Raw genomic sequence first — 18,394 nt, 5'->3', positions numbered from 1 at the left:
CAAAAGCGACCGGATCTGTGGCACAAAAAACTGGATGCTCCTCGACGACAATGCACCCTGTCACCGAGCTCTCCTCACATGCGAGTTTCTCGCCAGAAACATGATTTCACTTTCGCACCCACCCTACTCGCCATATTTGGGTCCTGCAGACTTCGCCCTCTTCCTGAACATGAAGATCCAGCTCAAAGGTGACCGTTTTGACACCATTGCGGAGATCCAGCGTGAATCGCAGAATGTGCTTGACATGCTTCGAAAAGAAGACTTCCAGGACACATTCCAGAAGTGGCAAGAACGCTGTATTGATATGCAAGGGGACTATTTTGAAGGTGATAGTGTGTAAACGTAGATAAATCAAGTAATTTCTCGTAAACAGAACTAGTCTCGAAACTTTTTGATACCACCTCGTATTTAAGCATCTATGAAGAGTTCTTATGATCAAAACATACAGCTTCCTGAGTAGATTTCATGACTTCTAGTGTGAACCAAGGCAACTACGATGTAGAAGGATGCATTCTCATAAGCACTCTGGTAAATTCTGAAACTTTCGAATTTCATATATACTGTATATACCTTAGCTCAACTACGGTATACTGAAGTAGTAGTGGATTTATAACCTTTGTAGGTGTTACTAAAGGACAAGAAATAAACAGATTTAATTAATATTTTTCAAAGTCGCACACTCTTTCACACCTTATTAAAAGTAAGCAGATAACCTAAAAGTTACCTGAAAAGGTGACAATCAATTGGACTTTTTTTGATGTACCTTTGCTGACTGAAACCATATTTTGATTTAATAAATTCTTCATAGACAGCACTACTCATGATCTACTAAATTATCTATACAGTAATTGTAGATTCTTTATTCTTTTTATTAATCAATACGAAACAATCTATAACAAGCAAAAAATACTGGCATTGATTATTACTTTTAACTATTCTGGAAATCCAAAAGAATTTATCCAAAACTCTGTCAAGGATTTAAGAGAAATGCCTCCATTATGATATCCGATAATTAGGTCATTATTTTTGAAATAATGAAAATGACCAGTTAATTTCATGTGCTATTTTTTTCATTGTAAAACTTAGATAAACTTTGCAATGTTTATGTGAACTCGTTTTGTGGTTCTGTAAGGAACATTATTTACTATGGTACAGGGTAAAGTTTATATCCGCATGAAGCAAATAGCTTTACAGCTTTTTTTTAAACGTTTCATTTTGTAGGTCACTGCTGCCACAAAGAATACTGATAAAAACGTTGTCAGCCATAACTTTGCAATCCACAATCCTGGTTCTCAAATGAATAGCCCACTATACAACCAACAGGTTTTTAGTTTAAATATCATTGTTGGGGTGGTTTGTATCATCCATGAAACAACTGTCACCTGCTGGATAAAAATCAACACTGCTGGACTTGATCAGAAACAATGTTCAGATATTCCTTGGAGTACACATGACCTTCCAGATATCATAACCGTACAACAGAACATGTCCCACACCATGACACCACCTCCAGAACCTTGAGTTGTGCTTACAGGACAAGCAATGCTTTATGAGACTCCCACCACTCTCTAAGCACTGTCAGTACAGAACAAGATGTACTGTGATTTGTTGCACTACCTGATGTTTTTCAAGTGTCCGGTCACAGTGTTTCTGTGAGGTTTTTGTATGGACGGGCAGCTTGCCAATGCCGATCCTCTTCAATTTCCTCAACATATTTCAGTGATTATTTCATTGTAGTCGATGACTAGGGGAACTTTGTATGCAGAGATGAAAAACATAATACAAGCAGCCTTATCAAAATACTGATAATTTGTTTAAAATGCATTTTTCCATGAAAGTGGTTTTTGAATCAAAGCAGGTGGTTTGACCAGAGGATTAATAGTTCACTGTGAATACCTACTACTGCATTAATTGGGCATATAAAATCAAAGTTAAATGGCTATTAAGGTAAGCATGGCAAGCAGAAGAGATAATTTGACTGCCACTGGGATAAATCCCCTACACTTCTCCCCCCCCCCCCAAAAAAAAAAAAAAGATAATAGGTGGTAGGTCCCTGTGTAGTCATGAGAAGATGACATTTGCTTCCATAAGGCTAGACTGCCAGAAAAAAATACTGTTATAAGTTCGAGTCTAGTTGCTGACTAAAGGGACTCTTCTAGGTATTATTTCAGCAGATTCCAAAGTTGGTTTGACCTTTCTCACAAGCAAGTAGTCTCCCCCCCCCCCCAAAAAAAGGCTTGGTTTTATAACACAGTAATTCAAATTGACCAGAGAACTTGCACACCATTTCTCATAGTAATATATAGGATTAGGTTTAATGACAATGAAATGGCAGCAGTTGTCTGCCATACTCTCCTTGCCAGATGTCTGTGAAAAATCATCAATGGCTTTAAGCCAGCTAATAGATTAAGGTGGTAATTAGTCGCCAATTAATCTGGAAAAAAGTTAGCAACTAAAAGGTGTTTCATACTCTCTTTCAGAAATAAAAGTATTCAGCAGATTTACATTCATAAATTAAGAATAAAGCAATCTCTATTTACAACTTTCTGGAAATTAGGAAAAACAGGGAGTTCACTTTATACATGACCAGTAAATCATGGAAGATATTAGCCGACAGAAATGGCAGAATAAGTGCTGAAGCAATTTTATTTGAAGTATATGATAAACAAATCTTCACAGTGTTTCATGCACCAAGTTTGAGTTGTGTGGACAATGATGGAGGAGGTGGGGATGGTAGTGAGTGAGCAAAAGGTACACAAGAAATTAAGTAAACAATGTCAATAAGGCAGTAAGATTTCATATACTATTCATTGCATGTTTAAGAGAAATGTTTTTAGGAGTTGTCACCATATTTCACGTCTATTTAATAACAACCTTGCAAAACCAAAGGTCCCAAAAGAGAGAGAGGATAAAATTTTCTACTTCACAAAGGTAGAAAGACTGAGACTCAAATTACAGGTTATTTTTTGTTAGGTTGTGATTAAGTGAGGGTTCTTCTTTAATCCAGGTTTGTGCTAATAATACAGACTTATCATAAAGGGTGAGCAGAGATTACTTTAAGGAGGTATATTAAAAATTTACTTCCATATTACAACAGAGAGAGACATTGAAAAATGGGATATACAGTTTATACAATAGTTTATTCTGACACGTGATTTTTTTTTTGAGAGAGCAGCACCCCAGAAGCAAAGAGTCTATAGATATGCTATGGATCTGTTTAAAACCATTGTTATTTGACTTATAATACAAATGATGTTATGGCTCTCAAGGGCAATTTCAATAGAATGCGAGGATAATTCAATTTTTGCAACATACATGGATTTGAAATTCGGAAAGAATGATATGCATTCAATTAGTGGGGATGCACTGGAGATAAGGAAACTGAAATTTAGGGATCACACAGTAAGGATAACAGATCATGGTCATGAAGAGAAAGACACTAAAATGTAGAAATAAAGAGCTCTTTTAATTTCCTGACGTTTCGATCTTCATATTAAGATCATCATCTGGAGCATGTACAAATATACAGGACAAGCTGAGTTACATTACATACAGTAAGCTACAGAAACAATGATTTGATCACAAGTTATTCTACTGGCATGACCTCTATTGAAAAAAAAAAAAAAATAGACACTACATCAAGCTAAATTATATTTATAACATTCATGTTACTGAAAGAAAGAATGTTTATTCATCATCATCATCAAATTCCTGCCATGTACCCTCAAGGGGTGTACAGGATATGACAGTACTACACGAAAAAATTACATCATTACTAACTTCCTATCTACAATTATTCATGTTATCATAAATAGAATTTAGCTTGATGTAGTTTCTAATTAATTTTTTTTTTTTTTTTTTCACTAGAGATCATGCTAGTAGAATAACTTGTGATCAAATCATTGTTTCTGTATGTAATGTAACTCAGCTTGTCCTATATATGCTCCAGATGATGATCTTAATATGAAGATCGAAACGTTGGGAAATTAAAAGAGTTTTTTATAACACAGTTGTAAAGTCCATAATTTCTAAAATGAATGCTAACCGCCATGCAACACTAAAAGAAAAAGATAGAAATAAAGAGATTATAGTTCCACTGTATTACAAGGACGATCAGGTCACATATGAATTAATGTGCAGAGATTGTGGAGAAATGAGATTTTTGGAAGGGTTCGGAGAAGTACAGTAGTATTAGGTATGAGAACAGATTGAGGACCTGCTTGGAATTATGACCAAAACAACTATGAGGCCAGCATGTTTTGTGTAAAGTAAAAAAAGTAAGTTTCTGAAATAAAATTTGTTACTTCCATAGCAAACTAACCTGGCTAACTCACATTCAGCTGAAAATAGACCTTATCAGTTCTCTACATCCTACATAGGATTCTAATCTGGGTCTTTCCAAGTGAGGGATAAATGTATAGTCTTCTCTTGTTCCTATCCACTATGCTCTGCAGATGGCAGAGCCTAGTGAACAGGAAGAAGAGTGATATAACAGCTAGTGAGAGATTTGTACTGGATTAATGCAGAAAGATTTGTCAGAGAGAAGCATTATAAGAAGCAATCCCCAAAAGTCACATAAGGAGGACTTGAGTGGTTTTAAATTTTTTGAATTTAAAAGCAGCAAATAAATGGAATGGTGTGAGTATGCAAGGGGTGTAAAAATATTAAACAGGTTTAAGGAATGGTTTGATGAACATTATGTTTAAGAGTCATTTTTGACTATATATGGAGGTCTAGTGATACTCTTTCCCCAAGACATACTAATAAAATCAAACATTTCATTTAGTCTGCGTATAATACCTTTTTATTACACAATATATACAATATTGCATTTCACAAAATGTTTTATTTTCAAATACAAACCATATACAAAAAGACAGATGCAAAAAATAACATCTGCAGTATATATATATATGTTCTCATAAAGGCAAAGAATGTCGATATTCTCTTTCTGGATACAATCATTATTGCTACAAGAAAATATGCTTTTTTCAACTATTTTACAAAGGCATCACAAATATATTAATATTTTGTAGTTTACATTCTGAAATAAAGTATTTTATAATCATTCATTACTCTTATTTATACAAACAAATTTGGTATTTATTAAATTTCAAATCTTTAATCACTGAAAATAAAGCCATTTAAATGATAACAGAGCAAAAAGTTCTGTTATCATTTAAATGTTCTGTTTCTTGTGCTGCATAAGTTTTGATTTATAAGATGTATAATAGTATATATCAGTACATAAAAGTATTAATGTACTAGTATATACTGTTATATTGGAATGATTTTAATGAATATCAAAATATTATACAGACTGGATGAATTCTAATGTTTAAAAGAAAAATGGATTATATTACATTATAGGTCATTTTTCTAAAGTATCTTAAGTCTTTCAATAAAATGAGTTAAGTTTGATAATTAATTATGCAGCTTTTATGATAAAGAAGCAGTGCAATCTCAAAATATTTACATCATACTTTGTTATTAAAGATGTTGTTGCTACATATGTAGCCCTTTCATCTCATTGATATGTAGCTTAAAAAAAAACAGAATCAGGTATAGGCAAAAGCTTGGAAATCTAACTGCTGCTTCAGAGTGCCTGTTAATATAAATTCAGCATTGTGGACTCCTAAGGAAAAAAAAAAAAAATACAGGAATTATTTCTAAAGTACATCAGCATATATTACATTATCAAGTCCTAGAATTACTAATTTCTCATATATTTTTCATGAATATAAAAAAGAAGGGCAGTACTACATAATTAAATTACAACAGCAGTAAGCTATCATAAAATAATTATTTTTATTGTGCATATGTTTCAAAATGTTTTTATGTATTTTATTACCAACAGAATTCTGTTGGTAAAAAAAAAGTATCAAATTTTTTCCCCCCAGAATTATACTAAATAATATCTCTAAATATGGCAACCAACAATAAGCAAATTTTCACTAAAAGTTTTTTTTTTTTTTTTTTTTCTGGTGAAACACAACATTAACAGATATAGTGTTGATTGCTGTCGTTAGAACTTTTCTGTTTTAGAGGGGAGGGGGAACTTTTGTTTAAAATATCTGTTTATTCCTCTTTTTTAAACTATTTTGTCAATAACTGTTTGTAACCTATGCACTATGGAATGGAAATATATTTTCATTCACTTGCATCATTTTTCATAACATTCATCTTCACTCAAATGTCCACATATATTTCCAATGAAACAATATCATACATAATAAAAGAAATCATGTAGGTAATTTCACAGTAAAGTGTGTATTATCTTTTAAACAGTGAGATGCCAACCAGGTTTGTACTTATGAAATGCTGTTGCTATCTCAGATTTCCATTCCTCCTTCAGCAAGAGAGAATTTAATTGAAGAAAAAAACAGTCTTATCTTCCAAAAGTAGAAAGAATATTTGTCAGCAGAAACATTTACTACTTCCATGCAATATGAAAAATTTCTTGCATAACATAATGGAGACACCTTAAAATAGTTGCTCTTCTAATTCTACTCACTAGAAGCAGTGAATGGAGCTGTCTCTTCCTTCTCGTTGTAAAAAAAATTGAAGTTTTGAGAACAACTTAGCACCATTAAAGGTAGCTAATAATTCCTCTATACTGTTCAAATCAGGCACAAAATACACATCACTATTTAGCTTCTCTAAATAGGATGTTCCACAATGATAGAGAATATTTATTTATCCCCACTTCTAAATACTACTGTAAAATGGTTTGGGTTTTCGGTACATTTTAATGTTGTCTGGTATTGCTTAATAAAAAACCAGGTTGTTTGTTTTTATAATAAGGAATGCACAAGCTATATTTGTTGGTGAAAGGCCAAGTATTCTCTTTATAAAATGTGTTTAACTCTTTAAACAGCTTTTTCATAAACTTAGCAACCTAAACTTTTTGTAGATTTGAAATTAAATTATCTAAAACTCTGTTCTAGAGAGTTTTTCTCATCATAACACTATGTCCAAGTGAATCCTAGTTTGTTTTTATTTCTAACCAAATATTTTGTTTCCCCTCAGCATAATTGTCCCTTACAGGGGAAGAAAAAAAAAAGATTATATACAGTCATCCCTCGACTTACGTCCTGGTTCCATTCCATCCGGCAGGACGCAAGTCGGAACATTAAATCAACAGAGTTATAGAGGTTAGGGACTTAAAACCGTAATAAGTATACTGTCATTTTAATTTTTAAACCTTATTATAAAACTGTACTGTGTGTTACTGTCACTATAAAACAGGGAAATAATCACCCAAATCTTCCTCCACAATCACATCCTCATTACCTTCCCTGTGTGAATGATCAGGCTGTGGCTCTTCTGGTGTAATCTTTGTTTTTTTGATGAAAATGTCCAATGTGCTTTGCATATTCCTCATATTCTTTTCATCATAAATTTGTCCATAGCAAGCAAACACATCATGTACGTTTCTATTATTAAGTAACATTCAACATTGGGGTCCATGTCTTCAGCCATTTTGAGAACATCGCTAACTGCAAAGAACATTTCTGCAAGACCCTTCAATGTAAATTGTTTAACTACCTCTTACTGTTTCTCTTTTCCCTCTTCTGCAACAGTTGTTGGCCAATTCTTCGTTGTTCAACTCTTCAGGGAAACATTCAGAGTTGAATTATATCGTCATCATTCACTTTGAGATTCATATTGTTTGCTAGGCCCACTATTACAAACTTCCAAAATCATGCACAAACATTTTTAATGTCTTTTTTTCCATATGACACTCGTACATTGAGAGGTCACTTCGTCCTAAGTGACAGCAATATTTTTAATACCATGATAAATATTGAATGTTTTCCAGAATTGCATAAGAGTCTGGTCATTTCCTTCAAGTAGCAGAAATGGCTTGTGAAAAAGTTCTCCGTAGACAATAAGCCTTAAACACTGCAAGAACTTCCTGATCCATTGGTTGGATCAATGTAGTGTTTGGAGGGAGAAACACGACCCTGAACTTGGTGAAGATCACCGCTATAAGACGGATGACCTGGAGCATTATCTAGAATTAATAAAATTTTAAATTCTACATTTTCTTGCACACAATAGCTTTTTTATTTCACAATTTTTGAGTCATCCACGACTTCTTATTGCTCTGATAATGAACTGGGAGTATGCTTCCTAATGTTTTTGAAGATTCTTAGATTCTCACTGTGCCATATCACAAATGGTTTCAGTTTTATATCAAGCCACAATGTAACGCACTCAGGATTTAATCTGGGGGGGGGGGGATTGAATATTGAGTAGATGATTTGAGAATAGACACTATGCATTGCATATGACCTATGACTGAGCATTTGCAGTGATCGCCAATACATGAAACCCAGTATCTCCTCTGGCCCGGCTTGGGCAAACGAAATAGCGCTCGGTCTGCCCGAGCACCACCTCATTCACAGCGGCCGTGATTCCTGAGAGCTATAGGGTATTCCTACCTTATGTGACCGCTAATTCATAAGTAGTGTAGAAATAGAAGACACGACACAATATAAATAAAAAAACGAATTTTAATTAGGAAAAGATTTTCTAATGTTTTTTCCCTTGGGGGGGGGGCACTTGGGCCCCCACTGGTCACAATACCCGTAACAGAATCATAATGTGGGCATTTGAAACTAGGTACACATTTTAGCTTTTTGTGGATGAATGTCCGGTTGAGCATTTTTTTCCAAAACAAGGACGTCTCATCCATATTAAAATGCTATTTATTCCCTTATGGGATCATGGACATAAGTTGAGGGATGACTGTGTGTGTGTACATTTTTTTTTTTTTTTTTTTTTTTTTTTGAGAGAGTACAGGAGCAAGAGATAGAGGAAAAGAAGGCAGGTGAGCGAGAGAAAAATGCAGGTGAGCAAGGAATAGATGGATCTGTGAGGGGTATAATGTATGGAGAGTAATGATTTGTGATGCACAGAATAGCATGTTACAGCAGTTCTTGTCTTATGGAAGAACAGAGAATGTGACAGCTATATAAACAACAAGAGAGGTAGTGTGAATCAATTGGTGAAAGATCTGAGGTTAATGTTAGGAATTGTGCTGCAGAAGTGTGAGAGGGAAGACAGAAAACATATTGCTCAGATATAACGCAGAATTGAGGAAAAGTGAAGCAACCGTGAATGACATGATAGTGAGAATGCATATTCAGAGAGGTCTTAAATATCTGAAGATTTAGAAGAGCTACATGTGTGAGATGGACTGCATTTGAACATGAATGGACACAAAAAAAAAAATGGAAGACTATTCTTGGGGCAGGAAACTAGGAAATATTTTGCTTATACATGGCACTGCCATATCATAGATCTTGGGTGTGTGGGGCTAATATAAAGATCAGTGTCAAATGGGGGTCTGGGGAGAGGAATAGTAAAAGATATAGGAATACTAATAATGCATTGATGTTTCATTTGAAAGGAAATATTCAGTAATTTCCTTCCTGAAATGCAAAACTGGATAGGGTAATAGTTAATCAAGATGATGTTAGAGAGAACCTATATGATGATATAAATAGGTTGAATATATGAGCAAAAGATAACAGGTGCTAGTTTAATGTGAAAAAGTGTCAAATTATGCAATTTGGGAGGAAAAGATTATAAAAAAGTGCAAGAGTTTGAAAACAAAGATGACAGTTCTTTTGAATCAATCTGGTGTGATTGAGACAAACAGGACAAAATATAAAATTGGCTGCTGCTATAGGCCAGGAATGATGTGAAAGACATGCCATATGATCTTTCCTCCTTCCAAACTGTATCAGAGGAAAGATTATGACAGAAAGGAAATGGAATTTATACACCTAATGAGAGATAATTTCTGTTTCCTCTCTGGGACTTCGGGTATGAAAATGTTGGATCTTGTTACAGGATCAGAAGAACTTTTCATAACAAAGGTGGCTACATTGCCTCTGATTAGGGGAAGTTATCATGTGGCCTTGACTTAGGAGTTAGCAAAATATGTGGAAATTCAACTGAGGGGGGGGGAATATATGGAACTACAAGATAGGTAATTATGATACGTTTAAGAAGCAACATGAAGCAGTACTGGCATAAAGATATCACACAAATAAACAAAAGTACTGAGAAAAACTGAGACATACAAACAATAAATATTACAAGGGTGGCAAAATGTACCACACCCAAGGTTGGGAGGATAAATTGGGTAGGATTCAGATGGGTGAGTAGTATCATTAAGCATGAGCCGCAAACAAAGAAATTGTTATGGAGGATATATAAGGAGAAAGGTGACAATCTAACTCATGAACAGTACAAGGATTATGCAGGAGTAATATGAAAGGTGACCTGCATAGTAAGGAATGGCAAAATCAGATTATGAGAAGAAATTACCTGAACAGGCAAAAAAGGAAATCCCAAAGAGTTTTCATTATATATGGCAAGTGTAGGAGGGACTATGGAAGGATAACTTTAATGAGTACAGATGATAGAGAGGTAATGCAGGCAGATGAAATTTATGACCTACTGAGTATCCAAGTGAAGATACTACTGTTATGACAGAGGTAATGGACTGATTCGAGTACAGATATTGAAGAATTGGAGGTACTTAGTATATCACAGAATCTGAATGCAAATACGATGGGATATTGGCAGGGGAACTAGCAATGCCTTTGACTAGGCTGTTTAAGTCTCAGCTGTAGTAGCAAAGTCCAAAGAGAGTGGAATAATTTCTTTGTATAAAGAAAATCAAAGTCTATGGTGCAAATTATAGATCAATCAGTATCTCAGAAGTGGTGTTAAAAGTACTAGAAAAGTTGGTCAGAAAGAGAATTCAGGAATGGATAGATATGAATATGATACTCTATGAGGGACATTACTTTGTGATCAGCCATGCCTTAGTAATATACTCAACTTTTATAACAGAGTGACAACTGATTTGAATAAAGGGAATGGCTAAATGATGATACTGCTGGATTTTGCAAAGATGTTTGACAGGACAAAATATAAAGGATATCACAAACTTTGTTATGCAAACTGCAACAAATGGGGAATGAATAGTAAATGAGTGATATGGATAAAAGGGTGGCTGATGGACATATACCAAAAAAGTAATATATGGAAGAGCAGAAGGCAGGTGACTTGTGGTGTGCTGCAGGACTCTGTGTTGAACCTGCTGTTTAATTTGCACATAGATGATATAGGAAATATGTTGAAGGGAGATATTCAGTTGTTTCTGATGGTGCAAAGTTGGATAGGGTAATAGTTAAAAGTAATGTTGAGAGCTTGCAGGATGATTTGATTAGACTGACAGTATGGGCCAAAAATAATGGATGTCGATTTAATGTGGAAAAGTGTAAAGTTATGCATTTTGGGATACAAAGATTACAAGCTATGTATCACACTGAAGGAACTGTACTCCAGGAAATTGATGAAGCCAGGGATTTGGGGGTTGTGGTATATAGAGTTGAAGTTTAGAGGGTACATTGCTAAAGTAGCCAGGGTAGCTAGCTCACAGAATTGCTTGGTTATTGAAGAACACATTAACAAACGGAGATAAGGGAGTTATCATTCTTCTTATAAAGCCTTAATATGACCACATCTGGATTACTGTGCCAAGGTCTGGTCACCTGGGTTTCTTGGGGATGATGAAGTGGTGGAGAGGATTGAGAGTAAGACCAACATGGTGGGTCTGTGGAATCCTCCCTATGATGATAGATTGAGGATGTGAATTGTAAAAGTTGGTTGATAGGCAAATAATTTCTATTATATAGGAGATATAATAGAAATATTTAAGTTACTTAAAGGATTTTATAGGAGCTGATGCAGGGGAAATGTTTCTGCACTTGGCTAGAGGGAGACAGAACAGGAGGTCAACCCTGGAAGTTGGGTAGGAGCATGATTAGTAAGGGCAAGAGGAGACCTGATTTTTCACTTGGAGAGTGGTGAATGGGTTGCCCAAGTCAGCTGTGAGTATTTTGTTAATGTTTCAAGGAGTGGCATGATAGATATTGTGTTAATATTTTGGTTCTCCCACGATGAGTCTTAGGACTCCATGAAGTGCCCATGCAATAATAATAATAAACAAAAATACAAACCCCAAATATAGAATTGCAAAACCTGAAGAAAACAATGATACACTCAATTAAAAAAAAATAGTGAAGTTTTTTGGTTATTTGAGAAACTAATTGAACAAAAAAGCAACAGTCATCCAATATTTTTAAAAAATAATATCCAGGAGGAATGCAATCAGGACTGTTGTTTCAAAACTAAAAGCCATGCAAAATTTTTAGGACAGCTGGAGTAACAATATTCAAATATTGAAAATTCTCCTTCCCCTTTTTTTAAATCAATTCATCTCATCATACATCTGGGCAAGTAGTTAAGGACCATTAATGTGTTTCTTTAACATTTGAAAGGACTGCAATGTAGTTGCAGTCATTTCACATAAGATAAGAAATGGCCCGATGAACTGCTTATTACAAACTGCAACTGTATCTTAATTACAAGTCTACCATTTCTGTCAACTAATATCATTCCCCTCAGAAATTCAAATTTATCTTGGCCTGCTAATGCTGCTCATACTACACTTCTGGCTTCCTTACCAATCAAATTACCTTCTTAGCCCGCTCTTCTTCTGGATTGCATGGCTAATTGTATCATCAATTTTTAGCTTCTGACCTTTTGTAGCATTTTAATTTCATCATTATCTTGGCAAAAGACTGGTTTCACATAATCTTCTCATTTTGACAATATCCAAGATATTCAGCCCCAATTATTATTATTAATACATGACACTAAGGAGTCCAGACTCATTGTGAGAGGCACAACTCCACTACACAATTCTGTTTTTTCCCTACTTAATCCTCTAACAATGACTATTACTATCTACTGCCCACCAACACCAATAGTATTTTTTTTGGCTGTGAATTGAGAAACGCTGAAACCGGTCTGGGTAGTGACCACCCTCCATAATGTAATAACAGCATACATTTCCTAGGAAATGTGTTTTTACATTATGGAAAATACCTAAGAATACCGATCTGAACTTCCCCCACCTTTGCAACTAGTCGTCCGGTATTGTACTACGTACTAGGATCACTTGCATTGGCTAACGCTAGTGCCGCCGATACTTTATAGTTTACTATATTCGGCAAGAAACTCTCTGATTCCAATCTTTGAGTTTCTTATTCGGTTTTAAAACTATGTGGAATTTAATATCCCCTTAATTTATGTAATGCATAATTATAATTTTTTTTTTAAAATAACATTTGAATTATAATAAAATACAAACATGTGAAACCATTTAATGATTAAAAACATTTTTAGTTATGCAAATCCAATATACATAATTATGAAACACAAAAATTATGAGATTAAATTTTCAGCAATAAAAACAAGTTTAATGGGAACAATGAAATTTAGCAGAGTGCTTCTGCCATTTTTTGGATTATTTAAATTTAACTTTTACTACAAACAGTTTGAACCACACAATTTGAATGTGGTCCGACTGAACTCCAAGGTCAGCTGATACATGCCAAGAGACATACATTTAGCCTTTAATTATTAAAAAATTAATTATAAAACAGAACTGCAAAGTAATTAAATTTTTTTTAAATAAGTGCCATGCATTCCCTAAAGATATTTTGCATACCTCTAACCGTGCTTTGGGAACTCTACATGTAAGAACTTATCAAATCAAAGACCTAGTTTGAAATGATCTGTTAAGCTGCCAATTTGAAGAAAACTGTTAACAAGAAACTAGCAATGCCTTAATTAAATTGGACTATCACAGTATGAAATTTATTTACATGGAAATTTGATTTTACAAAACATAACACACATACCAATTTTCCTAGAAAGGTATTCTTTACATAAATGAAGATCGTTATCACAGGTAATCACAAGGAATTTTGTTCCAGCCTATAAAAAAATAATAATAATAAATATAAAAAAAAAAAATAATAATCTACATCACCGAAATGGCTTTACACTGAATTGATTTAAACATCAAAAACAAGCTAATATTATTATTATTATTACGTGACATCTCCTGCGTGCTTAAGGGTCAAAGCTGTATATCTGAGAGGAGACCTCCACATAGCCTTTAAAGGAATGCAGAGAGCTGACCAGGGCTTCTGACCTAATGTCCAATCCTCACCTTCTCGTGGTGCACCCTGTTGGGTATCTATTTGGATACTGAACGAACAAGGATGGGCTGGCAATTTGGGATTTAGCTGACCAAATTATATTCTTATTGGTTAAACCAAAATAAAAAATGAAAAAAAAATGATGGTACAACATGACAAAATTTCACGCCGGCTGGGGCATCGCCCAGTTAAACAAGGCCCCCCGTTGTTTTTGCCAGGGGAACTAGGGCAAACAGCGAAAAGTCAGCTACTGGAACAAATCTGAAAACACACCCCAACTCATCATCACCAGAGTTAAAGATCGATACTATCAACATAAGAAGCCTGTATGGCAAAGAAATGCAGCTAGCTGAGGAATTAGATAAGAACCAGATCGAAATCATAGGGGTGAGTGAAACAAAAAAGACAAAAACTAGTGAGATCTTCCTGAGCAATAAATACAAAATGTTATATTCAGGCAATGACAATCAAGGAAAAGAAGGAGTAGCCATAGTATTCAACACAAAATATGAGGCTGATCTTCTTGAATGGCAGTCAGTCTCAAGTAGAGTAATGTGGGCAAATATGAGAATGGGGAACTGGACAATGAGACTTATTTGTGCCTATGGTGCCACAGAAGGCTCTACTAAGGTAGAAGAGGAGGAATTTTATTGAGGCTTTAGAAAAAGCAACTGATACAATGAAAAAGGAAAAGTTGGTCCTTGTTGGGGATCTAAATAGCAGAGTAGGAAATGATTGTCACACATACAAAAAATATTTTGGGGAAATTTGGAGAAAAGAGCAAAGCTAATAATAATGTAAATATCTGTTGGATTTCTGCTCAGGACGTGAACCGGTTATTACTAACACCATGTTCCAACAAAATAATGTGCACAAATTCACATGGAGAGAAGAGGCAAGGAATAAGAAAAGTCTCATTGACTATGTTATTGTTGATAGTGATGTTTTCTCCCTGGTGCAGGACACCAGAGTGTACAGAGGATTTGAAATTGGAAGTGATCACTATTTAGTCTTGAGCAGGATAAAACTGAATTTCATATTGAAAAGAATGACATGTAAGAAAGTTTTAAAGCGAATAAAAGTTGAGCAGCCCTCAGATGTGAACTGTAGACTGAAATACACAAAGATTATTGAAGGAAAAATGAAAGAGTTTGAGAACAGGAATCAAAGCTTGGAGATTCAGTGGCAAGCCTTGAAGAAAGCCCTGATTGATTCATCTAGAGAGGCATGTGGTGAAGTTGTCTGCAAGGATAGAAAAATTAGAACTCATGGTGGACACAGGAAGTTAAAGAGGCAGTGAAGGAAAAGAAGAAAGCATATCAAAAGTTCCTGGCAAATAAGTCAGCTTGTGTTCTTAGAGAATACAGAGGCAAATGTAAGAAAGCGAAACACTAGCTAAACAAAAGTCATGGGAGGACTTTGGCAAGACCATAGAAAATATATATCAAGAAAGTGGTAAGATATTCTGGAGGATGTTGAAGAAGCTTAGAAATGGATGAAAGAGTGCTGTAAAAGGAGTTAGAGATGATAAAGGTGACATGAAAACGGGAGAAAAAGATATCCTTGAAGTATGGAGTAATTACTTTGAAAAACTGCTAAATGAAACAAGCAGTGATGACAGCACAGTGGTAAAAAACACTGACCAGGCATGCAGTCAGGAATAGAATACATATCCATTCTTGAAGTAGAAAAAGCCATCAAAGGCTTGAAATATGGAAAGGACTAGATGATAATCAACCAGAAATGCTGAAGTATGGTGGTATAAGAGTCTTACAGTGGCTGCACTGCATAGTTCAGAAAGCCTGAACAGAGGGACGAATTCCCGATGATTAGAGTAGGGCTCTAATAGTACCCACATATAAAAAGGGAAATAAAACTGAATGTGAGAATTACATAGGAATTTCCCTACTGAGTGTTCCTGGCAAGATGTATGCAAGTATACTTGAGAAACGGTTGAGAAGAATTGTGGAAGAAAAGCTTGGTGAAGAACAAGCTGGATTCAGGCCAAATAGAGGCTGTCAGGATCAGATCTTCACTTTATGACAAATAGTCGAGAAAGCATGGGAATATAATAAAGATCTGTATTTAAGTTTTGTCGATTTGGAAAAGGCATATAACAAGATGCCAAGAGAGAGAAACTATTCAATACGCTACAGTTATATGGTGTCAATTGGGTTGTAAGTCAGCAGTTAGAATTGAAGGAAGTACAGGAAGATGGTTTAATGTTAAATCTGGTGTGAGACAAGGATGTACATTATCCCCTCTGTTATTCATTATCTATATGGATCACATTAAAGGAAAGTGGTATTAAACATGATATCAAAATTGGAGATGTTAATGTCAGCTCTTTGCTTTATGCAGATGATGTTATACTTCTAACTAAATCCACTACAAGTCTGCAAGATTCTCTGACTAAATTGAATAACTGTTGTAATAGATATGGTATGAAGGTCAGCAATAAAAAGACAAAGATAATGGAAATAGGCAGAACCATTGAAAATGTCAACTGTGTTGTGAACGGAGAACCTGTGGAACAAGTAAAACATTTCAGCTACTTAGGCACAATTTTTAGTGAAGATGGGAAATTAAATATAGAAATAGACAACAGAATCATCAAAGCTGGTATGGTGGGAAGACAAATGAATAAATTCATATGGAATAAGAGAGAAATTAGTCATAACACTAAATTAGCTGTGTACAAGACAGTGTTCAAACCAGTTTTAACTTATGGATCTGAGAGCTGGGTTAGAAGTAAAACACTTGACCAAAGACTAAAGACCGCAGATATGAGAGTCCTGAGAAAGATTATAAGTGTGAACAGATGGCATCAATGGCAATATCATATTAAAAACGAGGATATTAGGAAAGAACTTGACATTGTCAGCATCCAGGAATGCGTTAGCAGAGCTAATCTGAAGTCTGCGTTAGCAGACCTGAGATTAGCATTTTGTTTAAGTGGTATGGTCACTTAAACAGAATGGGCGAAGAAAGATTAGCAAAACATGTGTTCTCTGCCAGGTTAGCAGCAAAACGACCCAGAGGAAGACCAAGATATAGGTGGATTGATACGGTACAAAGTGCCTTAGATGATAGAAATATAAGATCTGATAATGTTGGAGTCTTGACAAGTAACAGACTGATTTGGAGGAAAATTGTAGATAGAAAGTTAGTAATGATGTAATTTTTTTCATGTAGTACTACACCCCTTGAGGATACATGGCAGGAATTTGATGATGGTGACGTGACATCTCCAGGGAGTCCAAAGACTCATTGAGGGAGGGCTTACTCTACAGCTCCCCATCTCCACCAACTACACAAACCATAACTATACCAACGCCATCTACCACCACCACTAGTATTTTCACCAACAATGACAAACATCCATGCCCACAGCAGGATTCGAACTTGCAGCCTTTTGGCTGGAGAGTTAATACATTAACCACTGAGCCAGACAGGCCGGCAAAAAAATAATTCAGGGGGCACCCAGGAAAAATATAATATATTAATTTATACCTTCAACATGCAGTTTTCTATCAGACAAGCTTGAGTAATGTGGAATTTACTACAGTAAATGCTGGTTATTTGGGAATAACTGGTACTGGAAAAAGACCACAAAGTGAACCTACTTCAGATTAGGACCAAAAATTCATAATAAATAAATGCCATCCTGGTTGGCTGAGTGGTTAGCATACCTGCTCTCCAACCAACAAACTGTAAGTTCAAGGTTCTGCCATGGGCATGGATATTTGTGATTGTCTTTAGGTGAGAGATGAATTTCACTGCCTGTTGTGAGACCACCAGCTTCACTTATTGGAAGCCTAAAGTGGCTTGAAAAAGTTCCATATGTGGTCTCTAGAGCAAGGTTCTGTTGGGACTATGCAAAAAATAAATTAAAAATACAAAAAAATATATATAAAATAATTGATAAAAAATAGAAGAAAAAAAAATCTGTAGTCCCCCAATGGTATAAAATGTACTATAAGTTTGCTAACAACCTTCTGTGGGTGGGAGCAACATAAAAATAAAATCATCGGTTTGGTTTCAGTTAATTAATCTTTAAACCTTTTTTCCTGCTTTCTCTGTCAAGGTCATTTGGCATTTTCGGAGGTTTTTTATTTTTGGCTAAAAGAACAATGTCATCTTCAAAATGTAAGCAATTAAGACTTTTTTCATTGATGCTAATTCCATTATTTTCTCATGACACGTTTTTAAATACTTCTTTTAACGTAACCAGGAAGACAGGTTGCTCATGGCCAAGAACCTTGGAGAGAAGAATGCTCCACATTACAAAAAGG

General features: G+C 35.0%; 1 protein-coding gene across 2 annotated transcripts in view; it reads right to left on the bottom strand.

Moving 5' to 3' along the window:
* Positions 1-4,833: 4,833 nt before the first annotated feature.
* LOC150095640 (uncharacterized) overlaps positions 4,834-18,394 on the bottom strand; it is a 205,250-nt gene continuing 191,689 nt past the window's right edge. For both annotated transcript variants that reach the window (XM_090409716.1, XM_090409715.1), the window contains exons 21-22: positions 13,797-13,872; positions 4,834-5,635 (exon numbers count right to left, since the gene is read on the bottom strand). In XM_090409716.1, the coding sequence (XP_090265842.1) occupies positions 5,559-5,635; positions 13,797-13,872 (153 nt within the window). In that variant the 3' untranslated portion in view covers positions 4,834-5,558. The remainder of the gene's footprint in view (positions 5,636-13,796; positions 13,873-18,394) is intronic.

Source organism: Typopeltis vanoorti, chromosome 20, assembly GCF_054136105.1.
Source record: "Typopeltis vanoorti isolate ZY-2024b chromosome 20, IOZ_Tvanoo_1.0, whole genome shotgun sequence".
Lineage (NCBI taxonomy): Eukaryota > Metazoa > Arthropoda > Arachnida > Uropygi > Thelyphonidae > Typopeltis > Typopeltis vanoorti.
The sequence above is the reverse complement of the archived record's forward strand: the minus strand, read 5'-3'. Positions and strand labels throughout refer to the sequence as shown.